The following is a 13304-nucleotide window of genomic DNA, read 5'->3' on the forward strand; positions in this document are numbered from 1 at the left end:
CATTACATATATGAAGATAAGGAATTACCCCTGTGGGTGCTTACATCCAATCATGAGGATGGGCACAAGTAGACTGACGAAGGGTACGAATGTTGATAGTCCTGACACACTTCTTCCAAGTTTTTTGCATGCCTGAATTAAACTTTAATAGGTATTACAGTGGTCTTAAAATAAGGATAGTATTTAATTCACCTATAAGAATTTACCAAGATCTATAAAACTTCATGCAATGTACACAGAATTAGCATGGCAAGCCTGGATTGTACAAGTTCTCATTCCATTTACTTAGAAGATTTTCTTCTACTTCATACTTGGCTCTGCCCGCCCCTGCTCAGCACACATTTACCTTGTTTGTCTTCTGTTATTACTGAAGTACAGATGGTAAAAAACTCATAGAAAACATTGAATGAAATGATCTCTCCTATGAGAAAAGATACGAAATTTTTTGATCAATATACAGAATCATGACATTGTTAGAAAATTCTTTTTTAAGAAAAGGTTTAACTGCCATTGCTGTGTGAAGTTTTTTTTTTGTCAGACCTAAGTGTCTGCAGACCAACCTGTGTGCCTGAATAGCTGGCCGGTGGTGGTGGCTCAGCCTGTACTCTGCAGACTCAAGATAAAATAGGTCCTCAAAGGGGCAGCTACGGGGCAAGTTCAACAACTGGACACGCTGGAATTGTACTACAACATACTGTCCAAATTTTTCATCAATATGCTCCATTTTAGTTTTCTTTGGGGGCTCAAATAATGATGATTTAATACATCTGGTTCTTGATTGAATGCTGAAAATGTATTTTGCCCGACTTTTAGAATGTGACTAATTACTTCTAAGGTGAGAAAAGAGAGACCGGAATTATTAATAAAATCAGTGCGGAGCTTACAGAAGAAAACTCATTATGAAACATTTTAATTTTTGAATATTTTTCCAAAACTGTATAGTGGTACCACTTAGCCCTTAATTTGAAGGTATACAACATACTTTTTCTGTCTCATTTTATGTTAACATGTTAAGCTTAACATGTTTTTTTCATCCTAATCTAATGTTTATTTTATTTCCATTTGATTTCTATTTTGGTGAAATTCCACTCTTATTTTCTTTTATTACGAATCATCTGTTAATCCTCTTAATCCACCTTTATCTTGAGATATTTATATGTGGCATTCATTTGCTAGAGTTCTTTACATAATAATCAAAGATTTATTTATCATATAGCCTGCAAGTGTATATTTCTAGTATGTTGACTACCTTTTTAAATCATTTTTTTAAAGAAGCAAAGACAAAAAAATCTAGCTACTTTCCTTGATAAATATTATTGATTTTCAGAAATTCTCAATCATCACTCTTAAAAAAACAAAGGTATTACTGGCTACTTAAAATAATGACTCTATTGCTTTGGTAGCTCAAAAATAAAACTTTCAGGATGGTGGAAAAAGTCTTTTTCATTAAAGTAAATGCTATAAATTAGAAACTGAAATTTTAAAAATAGCTCCCAAAAATATCAATTCCTAAGCATATGACAAACTGGATATGACAAATATGATAAAGGATGTGATGAGTGAAGTCAGCCCTGGTGGTCTAGTGGTTAAGATTTGGCGTTTTCATGCTTGGGTTCATTTCCCAGTCAGGGAACCACCCCACCCGTCTGTCAGTTGTCATACTGTGGTGGCTGCATGTTACTGTGATGCTGTAAGCTATGTCACCGAATTTCATATACCAGCAGGGGCTCCCATGGTGTACAGCTTTCAATGGAGCTTCCACACTAAGGCAGACTAGCAAGAAGGCCACCAATTTCTGAAAAATTGGCCATGAAAACCCTATGAACAGCAGCAGAGCATCGTCTAATACAGCACCGGAAGGGGAGAGGATGGAGCAAAAAGACTGGGCAGGGTTCCGCTCTGCTGTGCACGGGGCGCTAGGAGTCAGAACCGTCTCAATGCCAGAAATGACGAATGAAAGATATGCAAGACCTCCTCCCTGAAAATAAAAAAATCCTGCTCAGAGAAAGCAATAACCTAAATAAATGTTGAAATGGCATATACCATGGTCATGAATTGAAAAACTCAGTATTACAATTCTATTCAAAATATCAGCACGCTCTTTTGTCAAAGTTGACAGGCTGATTCTAAAATTTATATGGAAATGCAAAGGGTCTAGAATAGCTAAGAGGATTTTGGAAGCTGCAAAGTTGGAAAACTTAACACTACCCTAATTTCAGGCTTTAATTACTGTAAAGCTTTAGTAATTGCGGTATCAATAGTATTGACATAAGGAAAGACAAATAGATAAACGAAACTTAACAGAAAGTCCCCAAACAGAACCAGATTTATACAATCATCTGATTTATATCAAAGGCACCACTGCAATTTACTGAGGGATGCCTGGTCTTTTTAATAAATGGTGTTTAATCAATTGGATATTCCGTATGAAAAAAAAACTGAACAGTGACCCCTAACTCGTACCACAAGCAAAAATTAATTCAAAATAGATCATAGGCCTAAATGTAAAAAGTAAACATAAAATATCTAGAAGAAAACATAAAAGAATATTTTCATGACCTTGGGGTAGACAAAGATTTCTTAAATGGACACAAAAAGCACTAACCATAAAAAAAAGACTAAGAAATTAGACTTCATTAAAACTAAGAATTTATCTTCATCAAAAGACACCAATAAGAGAATAAAAATGTAAGCCACAGACTGGGAGAAGATATTTAGAATAATATATCTGACAATGGACTTGTATCCAGAATATATCAGAATTCCTTCAAACCAGCAAAAAATGGGCCTAAGACTTTCACAACGACAAGGAAGGACGGAAAAGATCAATAAACCGTTCGATCTCATCAGTCATCAGGGAAACGCAAATTAAATAATAATGGGATCCTATCACACACTCGACAAAATGGCTCAACTTAAAAAAGACCGACACTATCAAGTGGAGAAAACTAAAACTCTTGTACTATGTTGACTGTCAACGGATACAATCACTTTGGAAAACTGGCTGGCGGAATCTACAAGGCAAAACATACAGCCACCCTATAACCCAGCACATATCCAAGAGAACGAGTGCTGTGCCCATCCAAAGACATGTAGGAGAATGTTCATAACCACTTTATTCTTAATATCCAAAATCTGGAAACAACCCAAATATGTTCTCTTCATCCAAAAGCATTCTACCTATCACAGTAAGTACAAGAAGCCAGACACAACAGTTCATGCTGTTCGGTTCTGTTCATAAGAAACTCAAGAAGAGGTAAAACTAATCTGTGGTGAAGTCAGAACAGCGGTTACCTGGGGACACAGTATTGTCTGTGAAGGGCCATGATGGAGCATTTTGGATGGCAGGGATTTTCTGTACCTTGCTCAGAGTTGTGATTACAAGCATGTATGCATTTTTAAAACTATTGAGTAGTATACTTAAGATCTGCGCGGTTTACTGCAGGTAGACCATACCTCAAGAGAAAAATTTTCAAGTGCTTTATTAAATTTTTTAACAGCTACAAAGTGAACTTTACCTAAAGGTATGTCAGTAACAGCTGCAATCCCCTTCATTTCCTCCTCAAAAGGACCAGGAAAGTTGCCGAGGAGACCAGGCTGAAAAACAAATAAATTAACCCTCACTGGACCTAAAGGGCTGCTTTGAGGTTTGGTTCTGTTACATAAAATTTGTTCTAGATACTGCTGCCCAATAGGTGACAAAAGGTATTTTTTAAAGCACTTTAACATCAGGTATTTCTAAAATATTCTATGTACTCCTCAATACTGAGCCCCAAATTCTTTACCTTTAGCTTTGGTTCCCTTAAGCTCATCTGTTCTCAGGTATTATGCAGAGACCTATGATTGTTTTTTCCTGCCGTAAATTTCACTTTATTATCCAGAGAGAGGGGGAACTGGGAAAATTCCAAGTGGATGACCTAACATGACCCACAACACAGCAACATCACAACAAGTAGCCCCTTTCTCTCCAAACTCACCCGCTTGCCAAGGGCCTTACACCCCCATTACTATCTCCTTCCCACACTCATCGCAACAAATCTGTACTCTAGTTCTTCACAAAAACCTTCCATCATGGTTAATGGCTGATCTTGGGCTAAGAGGCATTCACTGCATCCTGTTGGCAAACAGTGGACACATGAGCAACTTCAATGGTGGACATCATGCTTTTATTCTCAACTGCAACTGTTCACCAACGATGAGATCACTATTTAAGCTCACAGCCTCTTGCTAAGATGATGTGCTTAAAATTCACAATTTTTCACCAAGTTGGTATTTATATGTAATATGACCTAATTATGCATATTATTTTCTCCCCTAGGAATTCAAGGCATTGCAAAGGGGAATATTCCTGCCAATTTAACCAAGAGAAGTGACTCAGTGAACATTTATTAACCATTTATTACATCCAGGCACTGTGCTTTACATACAGTACGTCATTTGATCCTCACAACCACCATAGGAAACATGTAGCATTGGTAAATTCTCCCTGATGAGAAAACTGAAGTTTCAGAGCTTAAGAAACTTGTCGAAGGACACACAGCTAGGATCTGCCTGATCCAGCCTTAAATCTAATGTTTAAAGAACAAACGAAAACCCCAGTGCTGTCTGATTGCAAAGCCTGGGCACCTGAACCATTTCCACGCTGCTCTCCCTGCTGCCCCGGTTGCGTGGGCGTGGGGGCCTCCTCTGCAGCGGCTCCCATCAGCATTTTTACTCGGAGGAAGTCTGGTTAGTATAAACATAAAGGATGGCCTTAATCAAAGGCTCTGAGAGCATAAACACGAGGGCTAACAGTTTTCGAGGTTGGCAGATACAAGCGCCATCAGCATGCTATGTCCAGAGCAGCCAGCCTTTGGGGAAATGTTCTCAGCCAGGGGAGTATTGTCCCCCAGAGGAGATGTGACAGTATCAAGAGATATTACTGGTTGTCACAACTGAAAGGGTGCTACTGGCATCCAACGGATAGAGGCCAGGGACTCTGCTAAACACCCTACAATGCATGGACAGTCCCCCACAACAAAATATTATCCAATCCCAAATGTCGTTAGTGCCAAGGTTGAATAATCTGCCCTAGGGCCTTGGTGTCTGCCCCAATTCTTTGCAGCCTGCAGGCCAGTGAGGGCCCTGGAGCAAAGACTGAAAGAGGGTGATGAGGATTTCTCAGGAGGTTCGAGGAGCCGGGCCCTAGACTTTCCACTGGTTCCAACTAAATTCAAAAGAAAACGGTTGAGACACGGAGTCTTCCTGAAGGACCAGGAGGAAAATGAACTGGTTTGGTGAATGCACAGCAATAAGAAATACGCAACCCAAGTGAGTTTCAACGGTCACAGCTGCTGAAGGACTCCCCAAAATAGAGGCCTGGGCTGAGTGTGTCATATCTAGAAAACTCTCTGGGTGTCCTGAGATACTCAGGCAAAATACTTAAGAAAAAACCCAAATTTTCAACAGCGAACTTGCAAACCTAAGGACACATAAGGGGCAGGAAATGCCTTACTCCCAGATGAAATATGCACATTTGTCCATTGCTCTGTAAAAAAGTCCACGCTTTTAAAAAAACATTGAAAGAGTAGTTAATTGGCAAAATTTGCTATTTTGCATCTTATTACTCTAATATTACCAAGGCCCAGAATTTCTAGTCCCTCTGAAGTTTTGACAGTGGTTTAGAATAAATATAAATTTGTTCAAGCTCCTCAGAAAAGGCTGTCAAATTATGCCTTTCAATAAATACCAGAGCCTTTTCTGAACTCTGTGTATATGTATATGTGCTTAAAACTTACTGTGGAAAATATTTCTTACCAACTTTTGATCCACTATCTGCATAACTTTTCCACTGGGCACAAACGCATTTACCATATTCTTCAGTGAATTCATTATAAGCTTTAGCTGAAAAATAAGTAATAAAACAATAAGAGACATAAAGAAGTGCTGATATTTAAGATTAATATTGGTATAATGAAAATGGATATAGACCTTTTGACTTATCCATATGTAGCTCAATCAAATAGTACAATTTGAAAACATTTTCAATTAGTATTATAAACACAATACAGACTAATTTTATCTTTAACAGCACACTTGATTCTCAGCTATTTACATGGAGGTAGATGATACAAACAAAGGGAAAGACAACCAAAAAAGTCAAGAAGCTATGGAGGAAGGACACCTTTTCCTCTACTATCATTTATTGTAAAGGGCAGAAAAGTATCAAAAGCCCATTCTTAAAATACTTGGTACATAATTTCATGAAATGTTCCTTTAAAAATACAATTATATTCAGTAAAGTCAGAAGTAGAAAAATTGAAGAATCCTAGCATACCGCTGGTGCCTTGTCAGTCATCAATTCATGCCATCTTTTGTAGGGTGGTAAATCAAGATTTATGGTGTACCACGGAACCGGACCCCTATAGCTGTAATGAGAGGAGTGTCTATCATCTTGAAATGCTGAAAGCAGTTTTTGGATGGGAATTAGACAGTTACATCTACATGGCTATGTTAAAGACACATTCTTCATAGCAATATGAAAGTTGGTATTCAAACCAAAAATAGCAAAAGAGCCCATTTTCCACCCAGGGTTTTTGTTCTACCCTGTATATACAATTATAAATAGTTTCAGAAATCTTGGAATAGAATTATACATTAGGTTAACATGAATCGGTGAAATGTGAAGAACCAATTTTGGCTCAAGAGCTTTATAGAAAAAACCTGAATATCACTGCTAAAAATTATCTTTTTTTTTTTTTCCTCCTAAATCTCTGCAAGGATTTAGTCTAGGGTCTGGGCACTTCTCTTTGGTTTCCCAGTCTCAGAATTTCCTCTCAATCTAATGCTACTGCCAAATCAATGTCTCCAATGTTGGCTTCCGTAACGTCACCTTTGAAGCTCCCACAAGAGTGGGCAACATGTGTTAGCTTCCCATGATTGGCCTCAGGAACCTGCACTAGTCACTCAGCCATCCTACCCTTCCCACCACATCTCCTCTCTTCTCATTCCTCTGTAAGTCCAAGCCCCAAGCACTGTTCTATCATGCCCATTCCCCAACTTCCTCCTCCTCAATTTATACACAGCAATTCCTACTATGGGGTTACAGCACCGTCCCCTCCCTTATCGACGGAGCTGGGCCCTATTTCTGGTGGATGAACTCTACAACTATTCTCGGTCGCTACGGAAACTTTATCTTCTGGCACTTGTTACTAAACTAAAATAGCCTCTCAGTGTGTGCCATTCAGTGATTTATCAGCTTAAAACTACGCCGAAAGGTAGCCAGCATTTGCTCCATTATTGCTCTGCTCCAGAGAAGCACAAGGTGCACTCCGGTGTGTGCGACAACGTGACCAGGCTCTTAAATTAAAATGTTATGCAGAGGGACGTCTACAGCAGAGATGGGTTAGTTCCTCAAAGTCATAAATTGCGGTCCTATTTATATTTCTGTTGTCATGAATAATTATTTGATTCTCTAAATAATGCTACTGAGCTTGGGGCCTGGGTGTATGTAGAAGGTTTCATGAAACTGTCAACCAGCAGCCACTCGTGTCTTGATTCAACTAGAAAAGGAAAACACACACAATTTTGGAAGCATATTTAAACAAAATCACAATGAATAAATTTTGTTCTTCTCAAAGCACTTTCAAACCTCCATTTCCTTGGTAGCTGATATCTGTATTAAATACTATAATACTTAAATCCTGGAAAAAAAGCTTCACATAAAAACAAATTAATTCGGGGGCCAGCCCCATGGCCGAGTGGTTGGGTTCACATGCTCAACTTCAGCGGCCCAGGGTTTCACCAGTTCAGATGCTGGGTGCGGACATAGCACCGCTCATCAGGCCATGCTGAGGCGGCGTCCCACATAGCAGAGTCAGAAGGACCTACAACTAGAATATACAACTATGTACTGGGTGGGCTTTGGGGGGAAGAAGAAGAAGGAAAAAAATAAAGATAAAAAAGGAAGATTGGCAACAGATGTTAGCTCAGGTGCCAATCTAAAAAAACACAAATTAATTCAGTTTCTGACTGGTCATAATTTCACATGTAAAATTCTGTTCCACAATTCAATAAGGTATGTCTTGTTCCTCCTATTATGGGCAGGCGCTACTAACCTCCTCCCTTCCCCGCCAGCATGCATTCAGATTTCCGGGTATAGCAGCAACAATAAATCAGTGGCGCCTGGAGCTGTGCACATCGGCGGCACGGTCATAAGATACTTGTTCCACCTGTGAACACCAATCAGCTGCTCCTCCCCTCATAACATCCGATAAAACCCAAACCATGCCCCTCTATCTACCCTACACTCCTGATTCTTTTTCAGTCCTGGATTCCAAAGAAGAAATGGAGAGGAAATGGAGCTCATTACAGCAGAGGATTATAATTAAGTGGGGATAAGGAGATCCCAGAAACCTCTTTACAATAAAATGCCCACTAATCAGAATTCTTTGAGAGAACGGTTAATCTGATTAACAAAATTATTTTAATAATGAAAGCTTAGCCATAATCCTACATTTCACTTCTCATTTAAAATTTTTATAAAATATCTCAGTATTTAACATGTGCACCTCAATTTCCTAGAGAAATTAACTACCTTATGAGGGCAGTGAGGATTACCTGAAATATGCAAAAAAGACTTAGCAAAATTGGTATTCAACAATAGTAATTACTATGGAATACTTTCCTACTTTACTACAAACAATAAACATCATTAAATTGTCTTTGAGACTCAGCATTCGCTGTGCCCAGGTCATCATAATCAGTATTAAGCATCAGTTGAATCCACCTGGCTACCCAGGTGGCTCAGAAACTAGTCCAAGAGACACAACACACAGACACAAATAAGACAGCAGATGCTAAGCACCAGTGAGCAGTAGAAAAGAAATGCTAATAGATTCAGATGGAGAGAGGGGTGAACTGGCTATCAGTCCCTTATCTCCAGCATTTTGATTTGACTGGTCAGGCTGGATAAACAGGTGTTTCTTTCCTCCCTCACAGTTGCCCATGCATACCTCCAGAATCTATGCACTTGATTGAAAAGGATGACCTTAAAGATACAGGAGGATGTGTTGTCATTCAAAGGTACATGAACACCACACTCCTCTCCCAGATCTCAAGCTCATTTATAGTTCAGAGAAGAAAAGGATCAGAGGAGAGCTGAGGATTTTTATGTAGGGAACAGGCTAGCAATGCAAGAAGGAATCCAGCAGAAATACCAGGGCAAAAATTAGGTAGATGTATAAATATGAGAAAAATGTGTTTATGTGTGTGGGTGTATACATGCGTACACACACACAACAACGTGGAACCAGTTAAATGCCTAAGCAGGAAAGGTCTGCAAGGCAATCAATTCATAGACACACATCTGGTGCAAATAAAAGGGAGTAGGAAAAAAAGCCTTAAACGTGGACGGTACTCATTAAATGTTCAATGAATTGGGACAGCGAGAATAGCCAAGACACACATGCAGTCAATAAGACACTGAAGACCAATATGGTGCCAGTGGGGATAGAAAGGAAGACCTCAAGAGAGCAAGTCATCAGAGACGTGGCTGGAATGAGCCCTGGCTTTAGAATAATAGAAACCGGTTACCTTTCGGCCAAATATTTGCCTCTTTTTACAGAAAGGCGAGTAAATCAAAAGAATTTAGTTTATTATAATCTCACTGTGTCTGAAACAGAGGCTATTTAGAAAACATAATTTAGACGAGCACAGTACTATATTAATTATACATTAATATATATTAATTAATTTAATTAGTGCTAGGAAAACTGAAAAATGTCATGTTGATGTTAGGGTTAAACTTGTCCTCGGGCTTCCCCAGCCCCAGCAGGCTACTTTCAGTGAGAGGGAAGAGCAGGGCAAAAAAGATCACTTTCCCTAAACCTTTTCCCTCTTTTCCACCCTCTGCATGGGCCGGTGGGCTATTTCTTATGTCATTCTCACAGACCCATGTATCTACAAAGGATCTGAAAAGGCCAAAACCCTGCACTGAACATATTAACGTTAAACACACTAAAACATGCTATTGCCCCTTCCCTTACGTTTTCCAACCCTGTTTTGTCCTCGATAGCTTAGATTATCATGCCAGGGTTTATTTCTTGATTGTTTCACGTAGGAGGCCCTACACTTTAATCTGGTAGTTTATACTCAGGCATCACAGAAAATCACAGATCAGCTCTGCTTAGCGGGTGAGAAAAATGCTTCGCGGTAGATAGAAGAATTTGGTGGAGAATGGAAATCCTTTATTTGATAGACCATGAATGGGCATTTTTGTCATGGGGTATTTTCATATTTGTCCAAGATCTTAGCCAAATGCACAATATACGAACCTGAGAAAAAGAAATTTTGTCTCCGGATAGAAGATGCGACTTAAGTTTTTATTCACTATTGTTATTTTATGAGATTATTACATAGGGAAAACCTCCACAAAGGTCAAAGTGAGTTTTGACCATCTACGTTTACTCACGTCGGTCCAGAAGGAGGATAGGTGGATTTTCTGCAGTCTTCTGTCCACTAAAAAACAAACAAAATTAAAAGTTTCAGGAAACAAATTGAATAGGCCATTTGCAGAAACAGTTAAATCTTGTAAAGGTAAAACCAACTACGATTTGCCCTTTTAGACCATTTCCATGCCTCTTCAAAGGCTTTTCCTCCCAGAGAAACTTCTAAAATCTCAAACTCAAGCGCATTTCCAGTCCTAATTCAGTTTGAACTACTGCTAAGTGTTGGAATTTGGCTTTTATTGTAAACATACTGCAAATATATTGAGAAAAGAAGAAATGTAAGAAAGTAGATGGAAAATGTTTATGTTGGAGAGGCTGATTTGTCAGTAGAAGTAAATTACTTGATAGGATGTGATACGACTTGAATTTATGAGCCAACTCTGTAGCAATAGTGATTTGCATCCCAAACCAGATTTTCAGGGCGTACTGCACAGTGCCCTTCATGATCTGGCCATAACTTACCATCCCAGCCTCTTCTCCGGCCACTCCCCCTGTATGTATAGCCACAGGCAACCATGTCCTGTGACCTCGCCTTCCATGCCTGTGCATGTGCTGTTCCTTCTGTTTAGAATGCCCGTCCTCTACCCGGTGAACTCCTGGCTTTAATTTCTAAGATCTACTTCAAATACTGTCTTTGTTGTGAAGTCTCCATCGACTTCCCGTATGAAAATAGTCATCCCCTCTTCTACACTCCCACTGCATTTGTACACATCTCCATTCCATATTTATGACATTGCATTATAATTATCTGCTTGTCTTTCTCTTCACCACTAGACTCTGAGCTCCTTGAGGTGAGGATGGCCCCTAACACGGAGGCCACGGCAGAGGCAATCAATGAATGAGATGGTTTTAGGGAGAGGTGTTCGAGCTCAGCAGCAGAATAGAATTAGCTCTTCACATAAAAAGAAGAAAAGTCCACATGGACTTATGATTCTTTTATTACAAGTTCAAGACAACAAGGATGTTTATCTCCTTTCCTCTGGAGCCCCTATACTGTAAAAGGAGAATAATTTTTAAAAAGAAGTATAAATAGAGGCTGGGCCAGTGGCGTAGCAGTGGGGTTCATGTGCTCTGCTTTGGTGGCCCGGGGTTCAGCGCCTTGGATCCCAGGAACAGACCAATGCACTGCTTGGCAAGCCATGCTGTAGCAGGTGTCCTACATATAAAGTAGGGGAAGGTGGCACAGATGTTAGCTCAGGGCCAATCTTCCTCAGCAAAAAGAAGAGGATTGGCAGCAGATGTTAGCTCAGGGCCAATCTTCCTCAAAAAAAAAAAAGGAAGTAAAGATCCACAATAAGTGGATTCATACTCCACCATAGTAAGTGGTGAGTAGAACCAGAACTGTAGTTTGAGCTCAGAAAATATATCTGAAGCAAATTTGGGTGGGAACGGAGATCTCACATCTTTTTTAAACTTTTGATAGTATGGGAAGTATATAAATTACCTTGACATTACCTACAATTCAAACACTGTTGTCAAAATAACTCTACTACAGTATCAGTTTCTCAGATAAATGCTGTTTTGCCTTGTAATTTTAGGTTGAATTCATTAAAAACAGCATCAAGTAGCAAATTATCAAAAGCTAATTCAATCGTCAGAATTCAAATTCTCTTTCTAAATTAGAATATAAAATATTAGGTATTAAATAATATCAATTTGATAATTCCATTATCAAATCAGCAAAAGCTCATTTCCAAAGCCATTCAGTGTTCAATAACAGTGGTTGAGGGGGACTCTTGTTGTTCAGAAAAATTTCAGCCTCAGCCCTGAGCTCAAAGATCACAGTAGGGGCTGGCCCAGTGGCACAGCGGTTAAGTTCGCACATTCTGCTTCAGTGGCCTGAGGTTCCCCCGGTTCGGATCCCGGGTGCGGACATGGCACCGCTTGGCACGCCATGCTGTGGTAGATGTCCCACATATAAAGTTGAGAAAGATGGGCATGGATGTTAGCTCAGGGCCAGTCTTCCTCAGCAAAAAGAGGAGGATTGGTGGCAGATGTTAGCTCAGGGCTAATCTTCCTCAAAAAAAAAAAAAAGAAACAAAAACAGTAAAACTTTATTGCTGCTAACCTATCTAACTGCCGTGTGGTAGGGCAAGTCAGGAGATTCAGCATCTGTTTCTTGCGAAAATTCACAGAAACGATGACAGTTAAGACCAGAAGAGCAAAAGAAGTTCATGGTTGACATTACTGGTTTAACAACACAGGAATAGATTCCATTATTTCCCACAAAGTGCCTGCCAATCAATAATATAATAAGCACAGCTTTAAACACTTTGCATTTTCACAAGTTTTGTACATGTGTCCAACTCAGCCTTTTTCTTTCCACACACAATTTTATCACTGTCAGTTGTTACACAATGTCTTACTCAATTACGAAATTCTCAGCTTCTCTGAAAACATCCTTGCCTGCAACTGTTTCATACAGACTCTTGATAGAGACTAAGTCCTCCGTCCCAAACTTGGCATTGACACTGTAATAAACATCAGTAACTGATCAGTATCAGTAACTTCAAGAGCCAGGGAACACCACTGGGAATTATGTGCCTTGTTCTTTAATTGATACTGATGTTGCTCCCAAAGTCCCAGGCGACTGTTCTCATCTAAAGGCTAATAATGTGAAACAAATTTTCTCAGGACGCGCTTCCACGGCTGCAGTCAGGTGCGATTCCATTACCTCACCACCGGGAAACGGCTTTTCCTGCTTTGCTAACAAATGAGCTACGCGGAGACCTACTCTGGTTGCAGCCTCATGTTACTTTTTTTTTTTTTTTAAAGATTGGCACCTGAGCTAACATCTGTTGCCAATATTTTTTTTGC

The 13304-nt window shown here is 39.5% G+C and overlaps 1 protein-coding gene across 3 annotated transcripts in view; it reads right to left on the minus strand.

Annotated features, from left to right (window-relative positions):
* The window catches only part of ASAH1 (N-acylsphingosine amidohydrolase 1), a 33650-nt gene that overhangs the window by 9086 nt on the left and 11260 nt on the right, over nt 1-13304 (minus strand). For 2 of the 3 annotated variants that reach the window (XM_046648419.1, XM_046648418.1), the window contains exons 2-6: nt 10451-10497; nt 6317-6407; nt 5797-5883; nt 3519-3597; nt 347-421 (exon numbers count right to left, since the gene is read on the minus strand). In XM_046648419.1, the coding sequence (XP_046504375.1) occupies nt 347-421; nt 3519-3597; nt 5797-5883; nt 6317-6407; nt 10451-10497 (379 nt within the window). The remainder of the gene's footprint in view (nt 1-346; nt 422-3518; nt 3598-5796; nt 5884-6316; nt 6408-10450; nt 10498-13304) is intronic. The other variant, XM_046648420.1, reaches the window with a different exon arrangement.

Source organism: Equus quagga, chromosome 22, assembly GCF_021613505.1.
Source record: "Equus quagga isolate Etosha38 chromosome 22, UCLA_HA_Equagga_1.0, whole genome shotgun sequence".
In the NCBI taxonomy this organism is placed as follows: Eukaryota; Metazoa; Chordata; class Mammalia; order Perissodactyla; family Equidae; genus Equus; species Equus quagga.